Source organism: Hemiscyllium ocellatum, chromosome 5 (assembly GCF_020745735.1).
Source record: "Hemiscyllium ocellatum isolate sHemOce1 chromosome 5, sHemOce1.pat.X.cur, whole genome shotgun sequence".
Classification (NCBI taxonomy): domain Eukaryota; kingdom Metazoa; phylum Chordata; class Chondrichthyes; order Orectolobiformes; family Hemiscylliidae; genus Hemiscyllium; species Hemiscyllium ocellatum.
This window is the reverse complement of record NC_083405.1, coordinates 69,859,665-69,883,335: the sequence shown is the minus strand read 5'-3', so window position 1 is coordinate 69,883,335 and position 23,671 is coordinate 69,859,665. Positions and strand designations below refer to the sequence as shown.

Here is a 23,671-nt window from a genome sequence, read left to right as displayed (position 1 = left end):
ATACATAAGGAGAAGGAATATGATATGGGAAAATGTGAAGTTATGCTCTTTGGTAAAGGAGAACAGAGGAGCAGAATGTTATTTAAATGGAGAAAGACTGCAGAAAACTACAGCACAGAGGGGTTTGGAAGTCTTTGTTCATAAATCAGAAAATTCCAGTCTATCAAGTTCAGCAGGATATAGGGAAGGCAAATTGAATGTTGCCACTTATGTCAAAGGTAACAGAGAATAAAAATAAGGGCATCTTGGTCAAAATATACGAGACATTAGTGATACCACAGCAGGAATGCTGCAAATAGTTTGGTCCCTTATCCAAGGAAAGATATACTGGCATTGGAGGCAGCCCAGAGAAAGTTCAAGAGATTGATACCAGATATGGAGAGACATTTTATGAAAAGAGGTTGAGTTGTTTGGGCCTGTATTGTAGAGTGAGAGACAAACTTATTGAAATATTGAAGTTTTTTATGAACTCGACAAATCGTATGAGGAACAGTTGTTTCCCATTTAGGACCAGAGGACAAAGTCTTATAATAAGTGGTTGTGCATTTAAAATAGAAGTGATGGGGAATTTCTTCTCTCTGAGGTTTGTGAATCTGTGGAATTCTTTAGAACAGAGGGCTGTAGAGGCTGGATCATTAAATATATTCAAGGCTGATGTGAACAGATTATCAACTAGTGGTGGAAAAGGGGCAAATCAGGGGAAAAGGCAGGAGAATGGGATTGCAGATTATGTGAGCAGCCATGATCTCATTAAATGGCACAGCCACTTGATGGTCTGAGTGGCCTGCTTGTTCTCCTACTTCTGACGGTCTTATGGTCAGACACAAAGTTAACTAGAAATTTCGAACACTGTCCCCCATGAGGCTGTGACTGATAGGGAAATTGGAGCTTTCAGGGGTAAGATAGAAAGTTTTTGGTTTGGTGAAGATATCAAGGCAAAAGCACGAAAATGAAATCAAGCAGCTGATCAGCTGTGAGCGAATTGAGAAGTGGAGTCAGCTAGGGGAGCTGAATGTTCTGGCACTTCTAATATTTCTATATAAAACCACTGAAATTGAGCACTCCAAATTGACTGCACATTGTAAAACTTTTACTGCCAAGTATGAGTAGTGGAGTGACATTTGTTTAAATTGAATAAAAGTACATTGACATGAAATATATGGCAGCACCAAATGCGAGCACAAGCATGTTAATTCTTGGTGCTGCTCCATTTCATCACAAAGGCTGTGCTTTCTGTTTAATATCAAAATTGAAAACAACAAACAAAGACAACCCTGCTGATTCTTGAAGACCTTGATTCCAAATAAAATGTTTCTAAAGCTAATGTAATCTCAAACATTGGTGCAGCATTTAACCCAGCTCACTGAACTGTCTAATAGCTTTTCCTTACTAAGGTTTTTATTTCCTCTGCAGCTGAAGTCAGCTGCTAGAAATTAGATATCTCATTTGCATCTGAATTCTATTATACCTACTATAAACTCTTCAGTCATTTTTGCTTTATTTTTCTTCTTCAAAATGAAGAAACTATAGAGATCAAAAGTGCATTAGTATTCTCTGTCATTGTTTCTGTACTGTGAACTACAGAGCAGATTTATTGCTGGAAAAGTAATGAAGTTATCACTGTATATCCATCTGCTTCTTGGGATAAATAGAATGTCAAGTCACGACTATGTTGTTTTGGCTATAACCCAATTCTTCAAGTTCTTACTGGTACAACTATGTATTTAAGACCCAGCGAAAGTATTTTTCCACTTCATGCTGTACGATTACACCCACATGTAAGGAATAGCTAATCAGAGTCCTGACCGGAATTTATCACTAACTAGTCTAACCATTGTATAAATAATCCTGACTGCCCTCGCAGAGGCTAGGCATTGTGAGTACACTCCTTTTCTGCATCTGGTTTACTTACTGTGTTTCGATGTGTCCTTTAAAGTATTGGAGTGTTCTGCTTGCGATGTTTTCCCCATTGATGCTTGAGGCATCTGGGCCGATCCGCTGCTTGCCCTGCACCGAAGAGAGGTTGGCACACTGCCCACCTGTGGATACCACATGCACAGAGGAGTTGGTGAGGGAGCCAGGCTGTGGCTGCTGTCGGATATGTGCCCTATCTCATGGCCAGCCATGTGGGGTGTACACAGCACGCTGTGGTGCAGGTCTTCGCTGTTATCCCCAGCTCGAGGAATCCAAACCTTTGGAGACGCTCATGCAAGGACGGGGCATTTGCATGGAACTACTTGAGGTTGAAAGGATTCAAGCAATACAAGCAGGTAACCAAGATCATTACATTTGCAGTGCAGTGATGGGAAAGATGAAGCTAATATGAAATAATTTATTTGTTACAAATATTTGCACAGTATATTATTCATTGGCTTATTAACACCAAGATTTATTATGATTAATTACATAATGTACAGTTGTTGGTTAAATTGCATTTTCATAATATTTAAAGACGTACTGTTCGTATGTTAGCCCAAAGTTCTGATAAAACAAAAAGAGTTTGTGTAGAAAGTGAATGTATCTTTATGAGCTGGGCAATAGTTATCCCTGAACAGACACCTCAAAATGATATTATCTGACCATCAACAACTTGCTATTTTAGGAGCTTTGTGTGTACAAATGGACTAGTGCATTTCTTACATTAATAACAGTGACTATACTTGGAAAGTGTCTCATTGCTTGTAAACTTTGAGTTGTCCAGTGATCAGGAGAGGTGCTATTTGAGTGCAAATCTTGAATTATTTTTATAAAGTATTTGGTGAAGTGTTTCCAGTTTGAAACAAATACATATTGTAAACAAACTGCAAGAAGAGTTATGAATATCCTTTTGTTTGAAGCCTTGATCCTGTTGATGTTTAACTTCAGAAGTATTTTTCTTACAGATTTATATGTTTCTGATGACAATACATCTTCTAAATCAAGCCTCATTTGCTGCATATCAAAAATTAATCAGAAACACACACTTAACGAGTAGAACTATGGTAGAGGGTAGGATACTCTGCTTCTAAGTGCAATACAGAATCTGTATAATTCGAAAACTAGCTACAAAATAAAATCACAATCAAGGAATATTTCAGTTTATTTACAGTATAATTAATATGATAAAAAGGAGATAAAACGTGATATGATCTACTTTATCATTCCCACCAACTATATACTTGAGTCTCTCACATTTGAGTTATTTGATTTTTTTCCCCACAGGTAGTGAAATCAGTATTGTACTGTTATCATTTACATACACTTGCAGAGTTCACTCATACAGCTCTTTCTCTGTGCAAACCATGGCACGAGGAATGTTTAATGGAACAGTGCCATAAAGTCATAAGCTGCACACTAAATAAAAGAAAGAAAAGCAGACATTTTTGTTTAATATATTTTAAAATTATGATCTCTGGGGGAGCCAAATTAGAGCCAGATGCTTTTCAAAAGTTTGTTTATAGTCAGAAAAGATTAGCACAATGTTTCTGTTCATATTAAATCCTGTTATGGTATTATCCATTCCTCATCTCACCCCATGTATACACACACAGCTGGAACAACATGGCATTCACCAGCATTTTATGCAATCTCAGACTTTAAGATGAAAGGTGCTGATCCATACAAAGATATAAGGATCTCCCAAATGACAAGGATTTCCAAGCCTCTTTCCACGATCGTAAAAAAATTGATCAAGACTCATTTGCATATATTTCATTTAAGAGTTGGGGATCTGCCTAAGTTGCAAAATGACTTGAGACAGCCAGGAAAGTGGACACCAAGTGCCAGCAAATTATTTAAAATAATTTTAAAATATGAAGACATGTTTAAATATATCAAATCATGTAAATTTGGTCAAATTTCAATTGAACTGTCTGCAATGACAGTAGTAAATAATGTTGGAGATGAGCTATTTCAAAAAGGATTAAAATAAAAGTATTGCATAACAAGGGTATCAAGGGTTAAACACGTCAACCTAAGGATGGCCAATCTAAGATGAGCAGGAAATAAAGGAACCAATTGGGACTCCTCACTTAACTGTGGTTTTGAACTTCTGGTTGCAAAAGTTAGAGTTTGAATCCCAATTTGTGCTGGGTCAGTTGGTGATGCCAACTGACTGCAACAAGATATAGGCCAACAGAACAGGCATACAAGTGCCAGATGGAATCAAATGCAGAGAGGTGTGGAGTGCTGCACTTAAGCACAAGTTATATAGAGTAATAATAATGACCAAGGGGCACTGTTTTCAACAGAGTCAGGAACAGGATGAGCTGCAGATGTTTATCTTTCAATAGTGGCAGGACATACTGGAGAGAGTGTCGGCCATGTATGTGAGATATTGGATTTCCTAAAGAATTTTGCTGACAAAATGTCTAGCTCCGATCCCTGCACGGTTGCAGAGAAGGTTTGTCAGAATGGTTCCAAGAATGAGGGCATTTAACTTCAAGGTTAAGCTTGAGAAATTGGGAGTTGTTCTACTTGTACCAAAAGAGATTGAGGAAAGGTATGGTTGGGATGCATTAGATTATCACAGGTTTAGATAAGATAGATTTTTAAAAACAGATATTTTCACTAACTGATTCTGTAAGGACTGGAGGAAACAGGTTTAAGGATTTGGGCAACAGATACAGAATCCCAGAATTCTTTTCAACGAATTATTGCTGCACAGAAGGAAGTCATTCAGCATAATATGTCTGCACCAGCTTTCTGAATGAACATTTCACCACATCATACTGTCCAGCAGTGAATGTATTTTAAATTTTAATTACTCACTGAATGAAAAAGCTTTCTCTTGTGTGCCAATTTTGCTTTTTTTGTCAAGTACTTTAAATCTGTGCTTTATTGTTGTTGATCAGTTCATCAGGAGGAAATGTTTCTCACTCTCTACTCCATTCTGATCCTTAATAATTTGAAACACCTGTACCAGATCTCTTCAGACTCTTCTCCAAGAAAAACAATCTTAACTTTTCTAATCTGATATTGGAATTCTTCATCCCTGGAAACATTTTTATACATCTCTTCTGCATTCTTTGTAGTGCATTCACATCCTTCCTAAAGTGTAATACTCAGAACTGGGTGTAATACTCCAGCTAAGGCCAAACTAGTATTCCACAGCAGTTTAGTGTTCATTTTTCTCTGTATGAATTTAATCTGCCACCTGTCCATCTATCGATAATTTATATGTCTACATTTGAAGTTCTACCCCATCCTTCTCAGTTTGCAATGCTTCTAAATTTTGTATCATCCATATGTTTTGAAATGATGTTCTGTATATGCTAATAAAAAGGCCAAAGTCATGATTATATATCAGGAAAAAAACAAGGCTCCCAACACTGACACATGGGGGACTTGACTACGTACTTTTCTTTGGCTTGAACAGCATTCATCAACCACCACACTCTGTTTCTTGTCACTCAGTCAATCCTGTATCCATGTTGCCATTGTCCCTTATATTACATGAGCAATATGAGCTATAACTTTGTTCACAAGTCCATTGTGCAATACTGTATCACATCCCTTTTGTAAACCCACCATATCAACAGCATTGCCTTATCAGCACTCTGTTAATTCTTCAAAAAAACTTCAGCAATTGATTTAATTACAACATAACTTATGAAGTCAATGTTGTCTCCTCGCATTTGCCCATGTGACTATTGATTATTGTTCCAAGAACCTTCCTTATGACCAATGTTAAACTGTTTCTCCTGGAGTTATCTTTGCACTCTCCATGCTTAAATCACAGATTAATTTGTGACAGGATACTGCAACTGTGCAGTTATGTCAGTGTGAGATCTTACATTTCACTGATCTATTTGGCAAATCTTCTAGGTCAGGCTCCTTTTGATACATATGAGTGATGTGTGATTATTAAACAGTCACTGCAAATGGATCCCAGGATTTTCATGAAGGACTGGTGTGACTGAATGAATTCATGTCCCAGTTGGTTTTTTGGTTTGCTGGCAGCAGACCACCATTGTATCATTTATCAAAGGCTGGGTCCAGATGGAAAGACACCACTGCAAATGCTTGGAGGTGGCCTCCCAATAATAGAAAAGGGGATCAGCAGGGGTTCCAAGAGGACATTGAACTGCCAAGCTCACCCACATCTATATAGCCACTGATGTGGCACAGAACACAAAACCATGCCTCAAATATTGGTTGTGTTGTCAACACTTCTGCAGTTGATTCCAAGGCTAAATATCTTTTCAATTGTAAGACAGTTGCACTGATTATGTTCTTTGGTATTTGCATAATGTTTTGGAATGCTTGTTTACTTCCATGTACAGCTTTACCAAACCTTGTGCAGCAGTTGTATAGATAGATCAATATGTAAAGCTTAATTATTATCCTTCAGTCAATTTCCGTCAAGCCACTACCCTTTTTTTTTAACAATTAAGTGTTCTTCACATCAAAGTGTTCATTTATTAAACATTTTCTTTGTAATATTTTGATGTACTTCTGTTGTCAGACTTCTTTTTTTAACTAAAACTGAACGTTTTCTTTTTCTGTGTTGTCAATGCTTTTAAATTTTGGGATTTAATGGGTTTGAATCTGATAAAACTCATGGCCTAACACAGAATCGAAGAATTATTACAGTTCAGAAGGAGGCCATTTGGTCCTTCCTGTCTGCATCAGATCATGCTAGGAGTGATGTAACTTATGTCATTTCTCCAGAGACTTACATCTTCTTCTGTTTCATGTAACAATCCAATTCACTCTTGAATGAATACCTATTGTAATTGAAGCTATTGAAGTGGCAAATGCAATAAAATGTATAATATGTGTGGAATTGCTTACTTAAGAATTAGAATTCCTACTGTGTGGAAACAGGCCCTTTAGCCCAGCAACTCCACACCAACCCTCTGAAGCGTAGCACACCCAGACCCATTCCCCTATTACTCTGCATTTCCCCCTGACTAATGCACCTAACCTACACATCCCTGAACACTATGAGCAATTTAGCACAGCCAATTCACCTAGCCTGCACGTATTTGGATTGTGGGAGGAAACCCACGCAGACACTGCAAGAATGTGCAAACTCCACAAAAGCAGTCCCCCGAGGTTGGAATCAAACCCGAGTCCCTGGCACTATGAGACAGCAGTGCTGACCACTGAGCCACTGTGCCACTTAGTCAGTTGAGGTTTCATGAGTATGAGTCAGCACCTTGAATGTTTCAAGCTAATTTTTCTTAAACATTTTAATTCATCTGCAGATATATTTCTTATCAGTTATTAACATAAATGGAATCAATTGTATTTGTAGAAGAAGCTGTGTGAGCAGGTTTTGTAGTCCATCTGCAACAAAGGGCAAGGACTGCCTAAGAGTCATGTCATTTTTCACCATTTGAATTCATGAGATACTTCATCTTCATTTTGCAAAGTGACTTTTACAATGAAGTGAGAAGTCAGTGAAAACAGGATTCCAATTTATTTAACGATTCACAACAATTTTTGAATAAACACATGTCTTCAACAGAATATTTTTAATTGTGCAGAATTGGCCCTGACCAGAACCACCCATGTTAATTTACGTTGTGCTTCATTGGAAGACTGAATGTTTGAAGTACACATTGCAGTTGCTATCAAAATAAGCTACATGTGTTTTATGGCAACAATGTCATCACCAGTGCTGTGTGCTTCCCTGTAAGTTGCACATTCTGTTCCAAAGTGTTACACCTCATTACTCAAATCTTTTTCTTCACCTGCCAACCTAAACAATGAAAATAACATTTGGATGGCCCCAATGGATTCAATTACTTGTGAAAGGTATTCACTGTTGTAATGCAGAATAATGTGGTCACCAATTTAGACAAAGCAAACTGTCAAGAGCAACTAGCCAATAATGGTCAGAGCATTTGCTTTCTAAGGATGTCAGTTGAGGGTGAAATACTTTTGATGGCAATAATGGATCTAAATGAGCTACAAAGTTGGAAAAACAGAAAAAGTCATACATTATGATAAAATGATATTGAAGATATTAAATTCTGTAAAAATAAACATGATCCTGTTTAAAAATCTTAAAGATGTTAAAGGAAGATAACCAAAATAGCTTAAGCTATTTTAGCAGATTTTGTTGGATGTAGAGATTAATGATATCATGAATTGTATCTTTTCATGTGGCCTTTGCTGAGATTATTGGTGAATTATTCTGGGTGTTGGAAATCTTCAGCTTCATTTGAAACAATTGCAGAAAAGGAAACCTGGCGAGCTAAGAAGATGTCAGTTGATAATTGCTTAGCTTGCACTACAGCCCCAAATCAATTTCCCCCCTACAGGTATGGCTCAACACAAGACTGTCTCAGTACTACACTTGTGAGCTTTTCTAATGAAATGTAACAATTATGGCAACCAGATTTATTTGTTCAGCATCAATATTTTTCTTAAAATTATTTTCATGGTTAGTTTCAAGGTTGTCAGCCTTGAACAGTCACTTAAAACTAAAATGTTGCTAATTTTGATAAAGGTGCAAACTGCTGATTGTTACGTAGCTCCAATTGAATTGGGTGATCTGAATCAGTGGAACCTGAACTCTGTCCTGAATGAAGGTAGCTGGACAATTGGTCTGAGCTGAATGGATTGTTTGCTTTAATGTGTTTTTCTATAAATTCTTTCAGCAACAAGTGTTATTGCCTAGAGGTTTGAAGTATAGCTGTCATAAATGTTTACGAAATGTTTCCTGTTCATGAAGATTTGATAAAGGGTTAACTGATTATTCAAACCCTGAAATCAACATAACTCTAAGTTAATAATCACCTTATCCTGTCTACCTTAGTTAGTCATTTACCCGAACTTCTCTCATTTTAAATATCCCTCAGTGCACAAAATAGTTGTTTCATTTCCCCCTCTGACCCCAAGTTGGCAGACATTAGGTCTCCTCTAAGGTCTCCCCAAATATCATTAGATATTCAGAGGCACATAAAGACAATACACACACTCCCCCAACCCAATGTTTCTTCTCTCTGACAGTGTGGAAAGTTAAACCTATAATCTACCCTCCCCCCACTTGTTATTGGCTCCAAAAATCAATAGTTCAATGAGCTGTGTTGCTGCGTCAAAGGAAAGCATTTCAGTTTTTGATTTTTCTTTTCTGATGTCAATCCGCTTTGCAAAACATATAGCAAGTTTGATTAATTGTTATTGTTGTTAATTTTAATTATTCAGTCAGATACATGTTTAGCCCAAATTAAATGAATTGATTATGATTAGGGCATCAGGCCCTTGTATGTCTACTTGTCTGACAGTACAAAATGTCACTCTGCAACCAAATCACATTTGGAGGGCAAGGGACACTTTAAACATTTCATGAGTATCGATTTGAAATGCTTAGAGTTAGATGTATGTTGATGTTCAATTTTGTATTTAGTATCAGAAAATGTTAAAGTTTTAAAATGAGCATTGTTTCATTCTTTCCTCAAATTTACCTTTCATCAAGAAGAGAACTGTACTATTAGCTGAAATAAAACTTTGTTCTTTTTTGTGGTTCGTGTTCATACAGCAGTTTTAGTATTCCAATGCAATTATTGTTTATTTAGATTGTGGTCCAGTTTTTAATTCTTATTTGGATCATTGGCAGTTATAGTTTGAGTTAATGCAAATAAAGTGAAGAAATGTGCATCATTTGGACATATCTTTCTATTTGCTGGTTTCGGAGAAACAAAACATTCCATGGAGACATGAAAGAGAACTGTGGTATCCGTACCAGACAATAATTAGGTGGATGCAGTATAGCCTTTGCCATCATACATGAGCAGATCTGAGGGCACATTTCCCCCTAAACAATGCCATGATGAGGAATATTTCCTAGTTAGCTGAATGGAACTTTGAAACGACTGAAGAAAAACAGATATTTGTGTTCATCTTAAAACTTTCGGTAGTTTCTCAGAATCAAGAATGACTTACTTCTACTCTGATTGAATTGGTTCAGAGATAATTAACATGTCCAATGCACAATTAGATTAGACTTACAGTGTGGAAACAGGCCCTTCGGCCCAACAAGTCCACACCGACCCGCCGAAGCGAAATCCACCCATACCCCTACATTACCCCTTACCTAACACTACGGGCAATTTAGCATGGCCAATTCACCTGACCCGCACATCTTTGGACTGTGGGAGGAAACCGGAGCACCCGGAGGAAACCCACGCAGACACGGGGAGAACGTGCAAACTCCACACAGTCAGTCGCCTGAGTCGGGAATTGAACCCGGGTCTTCAATCTGGCTACTCTGACATATACAGGGGAGGTAGTGTTTAAAAGTTTGAGTGAATGAGATGTTTGGATATTTCCATTACCACTCTGTTGTCATGAGGTTGCCCCTCCTGATAAATCTCTCAATGTATTTAATCCCTTGCCAAATGAACCTACTCCACTTTGGTTAGTCACAAGTCAGAGATCCTCACGAATATTTGGGCATGTTTGACTTTTTCAGGTGTAATTTGAAGACATCTTTAAAGGACTTCCACTATGATGTTGTCAATGTCTGCCTCAGTGACTGAGTTCTGAGAAGAGCAATTGCTTTGGGGGATTTGTACAGGATTCACCAGTGGCATGTCCTGTCCAGTGGTGCTGTTTGTGACTGACGAACACCTCTAGTCAAAGTATGGAGCTTTCATGGAGAAAGTGAGGACTGCAGATGCTGGAGATCAGAGCTGAAAATGTGTTGCTGGAAAAGCGCAGCAGGTCAGGCAGCATCCAAGGAACAGGAGGATCGATGTTTAGGGCATTCCTGAAGAAGGGCTTATGCCTGAAACGTCGATTCTCCTGTTCCTTGAATGCTGCCTGACCTGCTGTGCTTTTCTAGCAACACATTTTCAGCTATGGACCTTTCACGCTTTGGATTTGGAAGAACTAGTGAAGGCAATGCTGGTGGAACTTGTCCAGTACTTTGAGGTAACTGTTGTAGGTGTCCAAATTTCCAAAAGTATAGAAAAAAACAAGGAAGATTTTCTGCTGAAAGGCAAAACTAACTTTAAAGCAGGATCTCAATCATGATGTTTTCCAGACATAGACTAAAGTAAGTGCAATTTGACTTGGGCAAAAAGATCAGAAATGTTAATGTGAAGGAGTGAAAGATGGTTGTAATGGGTGATGCAGTTCAGAGTTCATTGGGAAGATCTTTGGTGGAGTGATGAGCCATGCCACTAGCAATTGCAGCTTGGCTGGACAAAGGCCTTAGCAAAAAACATATAAAGGAATGTACTGAGAGTTTTAAATTCACAAAGAAGTGAAATATTTGGCAGGCTACAATTAACGTTAAAGATAATTTACAAAAGGGCTAAAAGCAAAGGTCAGCATAGAACTGTACGTATATAGGGAACTTTAAAAAGTTCTGTGAAAAAAATAATACACTACCAGACAAAAATAGAGAAGCAATGATAAATTGGACCATATTAAATCATCTATCTGTTAGGGAACAAAGTATAGCCAGCATTAGAGGCAAAACTTAAAATTGAGTAATAGGGCTATCATAGATATGATCATTTAATATTTCATGCTGTAATATATTGTTATGACCAGGTGATGAGGAAAGAATCAAGCCACTCCCCCCACATTGCTATATTGGCTGTCTTGCGTTTTTTTAAGTTAGGATTATCATCTTTAAATTTAAAAGAAATTCTGATATATTTCTGTCAAATGTACTGCGATACAGTGATAAGTGTTGTTTTGTGTGCCAGATTGTTCCACACAAGGTGCATCAGGATAGTAGAACAGACTGCAGAATACAGTGTTACAGCCGCAGAGAAGGTGCAGAGAGAAATCAACATTAACATTTAAGAGGTCAATTTAAATATCTGATAACAGGGCTGGGGGAGAAACTATTCTTGAATCTGTTTGCACTTGTATTTCACATCTGCCCAACAGAAGAGGGTGGAAAAGAGTATAACTGGGGTGGACTGGTTTTTGATTATGTTGGTTGATTTCCCAAGGCAACAGGAAGTACAGATTGAGTCAATGAATGGAACGAGTGTGTGTGATGGACTGGGCTGTGTTCACTGTTCTCTGTAATTTCTTGCTATCTTGGGCAGAACAGTTGCCATACCAAGCTGTGATGCATCTAGATAGGATGCTTTCTATGATGCAAGGATAAAAGTCAGTAAGAGTCTTTGTAGACATACTGAATTTCCTTAGCCTCCTGAGGAAAGAGAGGCATTGTTATGTAGTTCAATAGTTAAAAATGAGGACCTAAATTGTGAGTGAAAAATGGGGAATTTTGTTGCTTACTAATCCAAGAAAAAGAGTAAAACATGACATCAAACACTTAAACATCAATATAAAATTTGAAAGATGGGGAGAGGATCTAGTCTGAAATGTAAGGTAAAAGAAAATGCAGAATCAAATCTTTAGAGTCCTTGAGGTGTTTGGTTTTAACCTGAGGTTATGTTTAGCTGAGGTCTTGTGTTCTCAGCAGCAACAATATTTGTAGACATTTTTGAGTACTCAGTAAATGCATGCTTCTCCAATTTACCTTACTGCAAGACATTGTTTTTCAAGACATTGAAAGAAAACAGAGAAAAAGGATGTCTCCCAAAACCACTGTTACAAATCCACTTTATTCCTCTCTGCCCAGCCCAAAAGCAATTACTTGAAATATATTTATTTGTATATTCCCATGTGTGGCTTAATTGTTTTTGAAACTGAAGCTGATTTTTTTCATCCAAACATAAGAAGCTTACATAATTCAGGTGTAATTCAAACAGTAGATAAAGATTTTAAGTTTCAAAGCCTTTTGATAACAATATCCATTTTGGAAAAGATTGGTCCTTATTATAGAACATGGAAAAATACAACACAGTACTTGCCCTTTGGCCCTCGATGTTGCACCGATCCAAGCCCACCCAACCTACACTAGCCCACTATCCTCCATATGCCACTTCAATGCCCGTTTAAATGCCCATAAAGAGGGAGAGTCCACCACTGCTACTGGCAGGGCATTCCAGGAACTCACAACTCACTGAGTAAAGAATCTACTCCTAACATCTGTCCTATACCTACCACCCCTTAATTTAAAGCTATGCCCCCTCGTAATAACTGACTCCATATGTGGCAAAAGGTTCTCATTGTCAACCCTATCTAAACCCCTAATCATCTTGTACACCTCTATCAAGTCACCCCTAAACCTTCTTTTCTCCAATGAAAACAGCCCCAAGTGCCTCAGCCTTTCCTCATACGATCTTCCTACCATACCAGGCAACATCCTGATAAACCTCCTCTGCACCCATTCCAGTGCCTCCACATCCTTTCTACAGTATGGCGACCAAAACTGCACACAATACTCCAGAAGCAGCCGCACCAGAGTCTTATACAACTGCAACATGACTTCAGGACTCCGGAACTCAATTCCTCTGCCAATAAAAGCCAGTACACCATATGCCTTCTTCACAGCACTATTTACCTGGGTGCCAACTTTCAGAGATCTGTGTACTTGGACACCAAGATCCCTCTGCTTATCCACACTACCAAGTATCTGACCATTAGCCCAGTAATCCATCTTCTTGTTACTCTTACCAAAGTGAATCACTTCGCACTTACCTACATTGAACTCCATTGATAGCTTCATGAGTTGGTTCTACCTGAGGTCAGTTGCTGCTGTGGCAATTTTAGGCCTCTTTTTCTTTCCCTTTCAAAATCAATTTAAACTAGTATGGCAGGGGAGTGGGAACCTGAGCTATAAACCGGTGATGAGAGTTGATGAAGATGAGGCAATAGCAAGAGGTAGCACAGCCAGTGGGAAGGAGTTTCCTGGGAAAGAACCAAGGGATCGGTTAAAGTGTGTTTGCTTTAATGCAAGAAGTATCAGGGATAAAAGTGATGAGCTTAGAGCATTGATCAGTACCTGGTGCTATGATGTTGTGGTCATAACTGAGACATGGGTTTCTCAGGGGCAGGAATGGTTGCTGGATGTTCCAGGGTTTAGAACATTTAAAAAGAATAGGGAGGGAGAAAAAAGAGGAGGGGGTGAAGCACTGCTAATCAGAGAGGGTATCACAGCTACAGAAGTTACTATTGTCGAGGAGGGACCGCCTACTGAGTCGGTATGGGTGGAAATTAGGAACAGTAAGGGAGCAGTCACCTCATTTGGGGTTTACTACAGGCCCCCCAAATAGCAGCATGGAGACTGAAGAAAGCAGAGGTCGGCAGATTTTGGAAAAGTGTGAATGTAGTAGGGTTGTTGTAAGGGGTGACTTTAACTTTCCCAATATTGATTGGAACCTCCTTCGAGCAGATGGTTAGGAAGGAGGTATTTTTGTAAGGTGTGTTCAGGAAAGTTTCCTAATTCAGTTCGTTGGCAGGTCGACGAGGGGAGAGGCCATTTTGGATTTGGTGTTCGGCAATGAGCCGGGGCATAACTATTCTACATAGTTATGGAGAAGGAGAGAAGCAGGCACAATGGGAGGATATTTAATTGGGGAAAAGGAAACTATGATGCTATCAGACGTGAGTTGACACAAATGGACTGGGAGCAACTGTTCCATGGAAAGGGCACTATAGACATATGGAGACTGTTTAAGGAACAGTTGTTGTGAGTGATGCATAAATGTGTTCCTCTGAGACAAGCAAGAAGGGGTAAGATAAAGAAACCTTGGATGATGAGAGCGAACAAGTTTCTCATCAAAAGAAAGAAGGCAGCAAGGGTCTTGCTCAGCTCTAGAGGATGACAGGCAGGCGAGGATGGAGCTCAAAAATGGACTGAGGAGAGCCAGGAGGGAGCACGAAAAAGGCTTGCAGGAAGGATTAGGGAGAATCCAAAGGCATTTTACACATGTGAGGAATAAGAGAATGATCAAAAAAAGTGTAGAGCCGATCAGGGATAGTATAGGGAACTTGTGCATAGAGTCTGGGGAGGTAGGGGAAGCCCTAAATGAGTTTTTTGCTTCTCTCTTTACTAAAGAAAAGGACCTTGTAGTGAATGAAACCATTGAAGAGCAGGTGTGCATGCTTGAATGGATAGAGATTGAGGAGGCTGATGTGCTGAAAATTTTGACAAACATTAAGATTGACAAGTCGCCAGGGCCAGACCAGATTTGTCCTCAGCTGTTTTGGGAAGCGAGAAATGTGATTACTTCACCGCTTGCAAAGATCTTTGCATCCTCGCTCTCCACCGGAGTGGTACCTGAGGACTGGAGGGAGGCAAATGTAATTCCTCTCTTCAAGAAAGGAAATAGGGAAATCCCTGACAATTACAGACTAGTTAGTCTCACGTCTGTCGTCTGCAAGGTGTTAGAAAGGATCCTGAGGGATAAGATTTATGACCATCTGGAAGGGCATGGCTTGATTAAATGCAGTCAACACGGCTTTGTGAGGGGCAGGTCATGCCTCACAAACCTTATTGAGTTCTTTGAGGATGTTACTAGACAAGTTCATGGGGGTCAAGCTGTGGATTTGGTGTATATGGACTTCAGCAAGGCATTTGATAAGGTTCCCCATGGTAGGCTCATGCAGAAGGTCAGGAGGAATAGGATACAGGGAAATTTAGCTGTCTGGATACAGAATTGGCTGGTCGACAGAAGACAGCGAATGATAGTGGAAGGAAAGTATTCTGCCTGGAAGTCAGTGGTGAGTGGTGTTCCACAGGGCTCTGTTCTTGGGCCTCTACTCTTTGTAATTTTCATTAATGACTTGGATGAGGAGATTGAAGGATGGGTTAGCAAGTTTGCAGATGACACAAAGGTTGGAGGTGTCATTGACAGTATAGAGGACTGTTGTAGGCTGCAGCGTGACATTGACAGGATGCAGAGATGGGCTCAGAGGTGGCAGATGGAGTTCAACCTGGATAAATACGAAGTAATGCATTTTGGAAGGTCAAACTTGAAAGTTGAGTACAGGATTAAAGACAGGATTCTTGGCAGTGTGGAGGAACAGTGGGACCTTGGTGTTCAAGTTCATAGATCCCTTAAAATTGCCACCCAAGTGGACAGGGTTGTTAAGAAAGCATATGGTGTTTTGGCTTTCATTAACAGGGGGATTGAGTTTAAGAGCCATGAAATCTTGTTGCAGCTCTATAAAACATAGGTTAGACCGTACTTGGAATACTGTGTCCATATCTGGTCGCCCTATTATAGGAGAGATATGGATGCTTTGGAGAGGATTCAGAGGAGGTTTACCAGTATGTTGTCTGGAATGGGGGACTTATCTTACGAAGAGAGGTTGACTGAGCTCGGACATTTTTCATTGGAAAAATAGAAAGAAGAGAGGGGATCTAATTGAGGTGTATACAAGATAATGAGAGGCATAAATAGAGTTGATAGCCAGAGACTTTTTCCCAGGGCAGAAATTGTTAACATGAGGGATATAATTTTAAGCTGTTTGGCAGAAAATATAGAGAGTTTGTCAGAGGCGGGTGCTTTATGCACAGAGTTGTGAGAGCATGGAATGCGTTGTCAGCAGTAGTTGTGGAAGCCAGATTATTGGGAATATTTAAGAGACTGCTGAGCATGCATATGGTCACAGAAATTTGAGGGTTCGTACATTAGGTTTACCTTACATGAGGATCAATGGTCGGCACAACATCGTGGGCTGAAGGGCCTGTTCTGTGCTGTACTGTTCTATGTTCTAAGTTCTAATTTTAAGTGCCTGATGGTCTAGGTATTGAAATCAGATGATGGAAGTCAAAAATTGCGAGTCCATATTTTATAAATATATGCAGAAAAAACAGGAAAGAAGTGGTAAACTGCAATTGTCACAATCAGAAACAGGACAATGACAAAAAAAAACTAATGATGATGAAGAGACAGAGGTGATATGGACTTTATTGAGTGATAAGGAGGGATCCATCAGACTGTTTACCACCAAAATTTGAAAAGAAAGTAAGTAAGAAAATCATTGCAAGGTCTATGGAATAGGCAATGCACAAATAAACAGGTAGGATTAAGAAAAAAAGTGTCATGTGAGTTGTCACAGTTTGTACAAAATTCCTTGATCTAGGAATTTGAAATGATTTGTAGTAGATAAGAAAAGTCAGAATAGAAGCTCATCACAGGAACAAACATGGGAGGAGGTCTAAGGAGCAGTAATCACAAAATGTTAAGTTTTAACATAACAATCATGATCTCAAGATAGATAGACAGACAGATAATTTGACTGACTGACTGGAAAAAAAAGCGACTGATGAGGGATTAAGAATGAATCTAAGGGCGGCACGGTGGCACAGTGGTTAGCACTGCTGCCTCACAGCACCAGGGACCTGGGTTCAATTCCCGCCTCAGGCGACTGACTGTGTGGAGTTTGCACGTTCTCCCCGTGTCTGCGTGGGTTTCCTCCGGGTGCTCCGGTTTCCTCCCACAGTCCAAAGATGTGCGGGTCAGGTGAATTGGCCATGCTAAATTGCCCATAGTGTTAGGTAAGGGGTATATGTTGGGGTATGGGTGGGTTGCGCTTCAGCGGGTCGGTGTGGACTTGTTGGGCCGAAGGGCCTGTTTCCACACTGTAAGTAATCTAATCTAAGAAAGAAAACTGAGCTATATATTGACAAACAAAGTAGAAGATAAGTATTTAAAGAGGACATCAGCAAAAACAAATTCTTAAATAAAGACAAACTGGCTAAGAATAAAAGATTGTAGATAAATAGGGAGGTGAAAATAAATTTAAGAAGGGAAAAATGCATTTTGCTGTAGACAAATGGTCTCAAAATTAAAATTAAGGTAACATCAAAGAAGGAAAAACAAGAAAGTTTTCAGCAGAAGAAACTGAAGTGGCAGTGCCTCGGATAAAAATTATGGCCTGGATTTTCATCTGGAAGCCTGGTGCACAGAATCAGAAGAATTGTGCACTTCCACAAACCTGACTTTTAAAAACTGCTTCCTAGTTTTCGTGATTGTGGTGTGGAAGAGGTTGCAAGTGTTGGGTAGCTGGGCAAAATCTGGAGTGAGGGTGGTCATCTCCAGTAGTTATGAGGAACATTCTGTGGCAAGGGCAGGCTGGGTGAAATATCTGCCTTTGGGCTGTAACATTGTGTCCCAATTTTTTTTTTCACTCATAGTATGCAGATGTCATTGTCTAGTCAGCATTAATTGTCCTTTCCTTGTTTCCCTTGAGAAGGTGAGCTGTCATCTTGAACTGCTACAGTCCATGAAAAATCAAATCTTTTAAAATAAACAATAAAATTAGCCTCTAGTTCTCACCCCTCACACTCTATCATCCTCCACCCTACATCCCATCTTTGACAAATCATTCAATGCTATTACACTCCTCCACCCCATAACTTGACAGCCTCTCTATGGCAAGCTGTACCTATGCCAGGACCCCTCATACACTCCCGGTTAACCTCTGCACTGTACCCACCCTCATAAAAAGTCATACCTACAATGCTAACCTCTGCTCCTGTTCTCATGCCTATTGGCGTTTTTTACCACAATGCCAAATAAGTGCCACATCATATCATTACATGCCCTCAACCAGTGCCTTAACCCTTACCTCTATCTTGCCAACCCACCCAATATCTATCATGAGCCAGTTTCAATACACTCACAGCGATGAAACAAAATAAAATTCAAAGTGTCTATTGCAGACATTACAGCATAAGGAAAGCATTCCCCTTCATTTAAACCCAGTTATTACATTTGCATTCCAGCAATGACATAATGTCTCATAACAATAACCATTATCATTCAAGTGCACAACCATATACTAAAAAAATTGGAATTCAAAATCTTACTTAAAAGAGTTTGCAACTACTTGAAGCCGTCAATCAAAATATGAAATGGCAGGCTCTCAAATTTGATCCTGGATGATTTTGAAATGATGAAATATGAAATTATTCACGCACCACTATTCCATTGATGGAAGCTGTCAGGTACATGTCAACAGATAACAATGACTTTTTTTTAACAATCTAGGTATCTCGTTAAAAGGATTTAATGTTAGAATGTTTAAATGCCTTGACAGCTTTACATCTTCCTTTGACAGTTGCTTTTAACAGATCTTTGTGATATTTTTAGGACATGCCTTCTTGACCATTTCAAAAGTTTGTCTCAGTATGTTTGACATGTCCTCTTGAGTTGAGTTTATCAGCTATGAAAGTTGATTTTGTTGACAATTCCAATCAGTTTGACAGTAAATGAGTTTATGCCATTTTTACTATCAACACTTCCAAACGGCACCTTAACTCACTTATAGATGTCCTGACACCATCTTGAAAGGGATACCTTGCCTCTCCAATAGAGTTTCCTGGCTGTTCAAAGAAATGTACAAAATTCAGATCTGCTCTTAAACATCTACTCTGCATATTAAGATTTTACACTCCAAGGCTATATAAATCTGAATGATTAGAAGCAACTATTGATTTAAATAGCCAGATGCCTATATAAACTGTGCATACATGAAACACATGCTCATAATCCCAAATCCACAAATGTAACAAGTGCATGTCTAGAGATAGCACTTGTGATTTCCAGGCTCATCTGCCAATTTCAGCATGAGAAGAAAATTCAGGTCTCCACCTCAATTTTCATTGATATAGCTACCAAACTGAACAGGAGAATTCAAAAGGTATGAAGAGATATAAGGGCAATTAAGATCGATAGAAAGGAGATGGTAGATAAACTGGGCTACATAAAGAGGCCATAATCCTAGATCCACATAGATTGTACTCATGGATAATCAAAAATACTGTGCAAGCGATCATGATTAGGATTCAATAAACCAAGGGGCAATGCTTGAACGGTGCAAAACAGCAAATACATTACACCTCTTCCAGAAGGGAGAATTGCAGAGGCTGCTACAGATCAGTTGGAATAACATCAGCTAACATCCCTTGACTATCTCAATAATTTTGGAGAACCAACCTATTAATAGAGCATTGGTTGTTTTAAGCCTTTAGATTTATGCTGATGTTAGATCGACTTGGATTAACATTATCAAAGGAAAGTATTATTTTCAACCTTTCCCTTTGCAGATACAAGGAAAAAGATTATTTATTACACTCATTATGTCAGAGTCATTGGTGGATTCTTCTTTCTTTATATTTCTTCATGTCCTCTTTAATTATTGCACTTTTAAAATACTAGCTGACAATTATCTTTTATATCTGCAATTATAATGTTACAGGCCCTTCTTTGATTCTGTTTATCCTCTAAATATGTTTCTGTGTGATCTGTAATTGTTTCAGTGAATTTCATCACCTTTCTTCCAATTGGTTTTACATTTTATACTTCCTACTTATTTGGTTCTGGTTGTTAATTCATATCACTGGGCTGTGAGCCAGGCCATTTTGTTCTTTTGTTGACATAAATTCCTGTCATTTGGAGACAGCCATGACATTCTGCTGCAATTTTTCTTTCTACATTTTGAGAGCTGATGTTTGTGTGGGACCCATGTGACAGTCCTGTTCTTGCTAGAGGTTTCCATTAAGTAAAATTGCAGAGTCATAACAAATTGAGGAGCCAGCCCAATACTTCCATTTCAGAATTTCCATGACTACCTGCCTCTGATTATGCATCTGCAAGGTTAAGAATACTCCAACTAATAATTGCTAAAAAAAAAGTATTGGTGTTTATTTCTGGAAACATAGAATACTGAAGCAGTATGGTTAAAAGAAAATGTCATTTGAATTTTAGTTCACCTGTTTGCATTTCTATTTCCTATATTACAAAACAGAATATTGAGGTACTGTAAAAGGTACAAGAAAGTTTATCAGAAATGATTGTTATAATTGAGAAGGTGCCACAAGAAGGAAAGTCTAAGCTGGAAGAGAAGACTTAGAGGAGATCTACTGGATTCTAGCAAGTTATGAATGAGGTTGATTGGGTGTGTTAGGAGCTATTGCTTCTCATTGTATGTGAATCTATAATCAAGAGGCAGTAATTTAAGAGACTCACTAACAGGCCAGATGATGAAGCCAGAAGTAATTGCATGTGAGTTTTTGCTGCCAAATGGAGTGGTTGAAACACAAAGCACTGCTACATTTAAAAGGAGGTTTAATATGCAAATTGGGATATGCATGGAGGGATCCCAGGGCAGAGTGAAAACATGTAGTTATAATGGAAGTAGGCACATGTCGAGTAGAAACTCTAGTACAGGCATTTGACATGTATAACCTTCTTAATGTGCAGCTGTGCTCATGCCTTGTTCTCCAGGCACTTCTTCACACCTTCATCTGAGTACCATTTTTGTTCTATTCCAAAGTCAGGCTATGAAGGATAAAACTGGAGCCAACCTATCATGATGCCATTTAACTGAGTCACAAAATTAGCATGCCACTTCTGGGTTCCTTGGTCTAGCAAGGGTCTGGACAGAATAATGCATTGAATTAGTCAAAGCAAGAATTTCTAACAAAACTTGTCTTAGCATCAGTTACAGTGACTCAACTGAACCTGGATTTTTGAGGCTGCACCAATGATAGCATTGGGAGGAGATCTGAGAAGGCTGCTTGCTGGGCCTGTCACTTGTATTTGAAGTTCGTGGTACAGGATCTATGCAACTGAAGTGAGCAAATCTTTCCCAAGGAAGTAAGAAATTGGACAACTGTTCTAACTAGGAGCAGGAGAATTGACGTTTCGGGCATGAGCCCTTCTTCAGGAACTCATGCCCAAAACGTCGATTCTCCTGCTCCTTGGATGCTGCCTGACCTGCTGCGCTTTTCCATCAACATATTTTCAGCTCTGATCTTCAGCATCTGCAGTCCTCACTTTCTCCCAACTGTTCTAACATGGATGTGACTGAGTATTTTAACAGAAGACATATTATTTCAACAACCTAGAGACAGTGCAGCTCAGGAGGAAGGGAGACATGAATGGTACAGCATTTTCATAATTGACAAATTTTACACTCTACTTTTCCCAGTGTTCTCCAAGCCAGTGCTTCTCAGACCAACACAAACTGCACTATATCCATTCCTCTCTAAGCACCTCACATCAGCATCTCAGCAGCCAGTATCTCTCCAATATCCTATTTATGTTCCAAAAAGGGGAAGGAAATAATTTCTAATGTATCTCCAAGATGACTCTCATAACACAAGGAGTGAGTAGCCAGGCATTAAAGTTAACCGCCCATCCACCATATTACAGTCAATTGAATATGTTAATAAACCAGTTGATCCCAATAATACTCTGCCATAACATAATACAGTTGACATGGACAGGCGTAAGTGAGAATGAAAAGCTCATGATTAAATGGCAGAATGGAGGGGAAATAGTATCTTCATGAGCTGCCCCTTGTACTTTGGAGTATCGCTCCCTTCCTTCTTATCACTTTGCTCTGCAAAACCCATCTCCATAGCATTTGCATCCATGTTAAGCTGAGCAAACCTTCTTGACCAATATTGCAGACTTGCTTCATTCCAGGGATCCATTTGACCCATATCTTTCAATTGGTTGCAGTCCCAGGACTGTCCACCAGCGTGCAGTACTTTCTACAGCTGATGGGGTAATTCACACGCTGTTCCAATTTATTCACTGGAACTATTTGCTTTATTACTTTCCAATCATTCACTCCATGCTGCCAGTCCATAGACCTTGCTTCTTGGCATCTTGCAGAACACAAAAAAAAACCCTTAAGCTTGCCACTAACTTCAGTTGTTAATACTATAGTTGTCACAGCCCTGGAATCAGCAAACACCAGTGAAACATACGTTATCAAAGTCCCCAGTCTGGGCAATTGTCTTGTGGATATGATAGTTCCATCATATGTGACATGATCACTCAGATTAGAATCTTGATAGATCTTAGTCTATTTTAAAGAACATACATCACAAAACACATGAATATTTGAGGTATCAAGTGCCTCTGTTCTGAGTCCAAGATTTTGTAATTAATTCCAAATAATCACAAGGAATAAATTGAACAGTTTGATTAGCATATTTGATGAATATTCTCTTCCCATCATGACCTATTCCCTCACCTGAGGCTTTCCATTCCCTACGATTTTCTCTTTATGTGGTATAACCAATCTGCTGAATTGACCACTTGTCTGGAATTTATAGGCCTCCAGATACCATGTCACAAGGCTGAGTAGATGAGAAGGAAGAGGATGTAGAATTGAATGGTGTGTCAGAAGAGATGGTAATACTGTTTCACAACTGCTAAGGAAATCAGTTCTACCAGCCACACTTTAAACTAATTGTACAGTTCCCCCTAGCACACAGGATGCTATCACTATCACTATCACTATCACTATCCCCCTATCACTAAGACTGGAAGAGTCTGCAAGGTAATACTAAACTTAAATTAAATGCTAACTGCAACTGTTGACTTGAGTTTTAAAAAGAAGTCAATGTTTAAAACACTTTGAATTCTCTCACTTACCAAATTCCAGGGTTCAGTACTTTGTTCATCACTGCTCCATTGAGGTGGCCTATGTGTTAACAGGATGAATAAGATCAGAGAGTCGAATGCATGGTTTAAAGACTGGTGTGGGAAAAATTAGTTTTGATTCAATGGGCACGAGTATTGATACAAGAAAAAGAGGGAGCTCTATCTTGAAGGAAGTATAGCTTGAACTATACTAGGAATAGTCTCCTGGTGAATCATGTAACTAGGGATGGAGAGAGATGTAATCAAGGGAAGGGAGTATAGTGTGGAGTGTTCATGTGATATGAGATTTAACAGTGTAACTAGACAATAATAAAGGATAGCAATAATAATGATAATCAAAGTGTGATGGGAAGAGAAAGAAAATATATTCATCAGAGTGTACCACTGTATAGTTTCATAGGAAGGAAAATTGTTTTAAAAGAGCGGGAGGATTATAAATGCTTGTTCAG

The 23,671-nt window shown here is 39.0% G+C and overlaps 1 protein-coding gene across 1 annotated transcript in view; it reads left to right on the top strand.

Annotated features, from left to right (window-relative positions):
- Positions 1–1,771: 1,771 nt before the first annotated feature.
- Positions 1,772–23,671, top strand: part of LOC132815735 (insulin-like growth factor-binding protein 4) — a 91,691-nt gene continuing 69,791 nt past the window's right edge. The window contains exon 1 of the mRNA XM_060824848.1: positions 1,772–2,270. Within this exon, the coding sequence (XP_060680831.1) occupies positions 1,922–2,270 (349 nt within the window). The 5' untranslated portion in view covers positions 1,772–1,921. The remainder of the gene's footprint in view (positions 2,271–23,671) is intronic.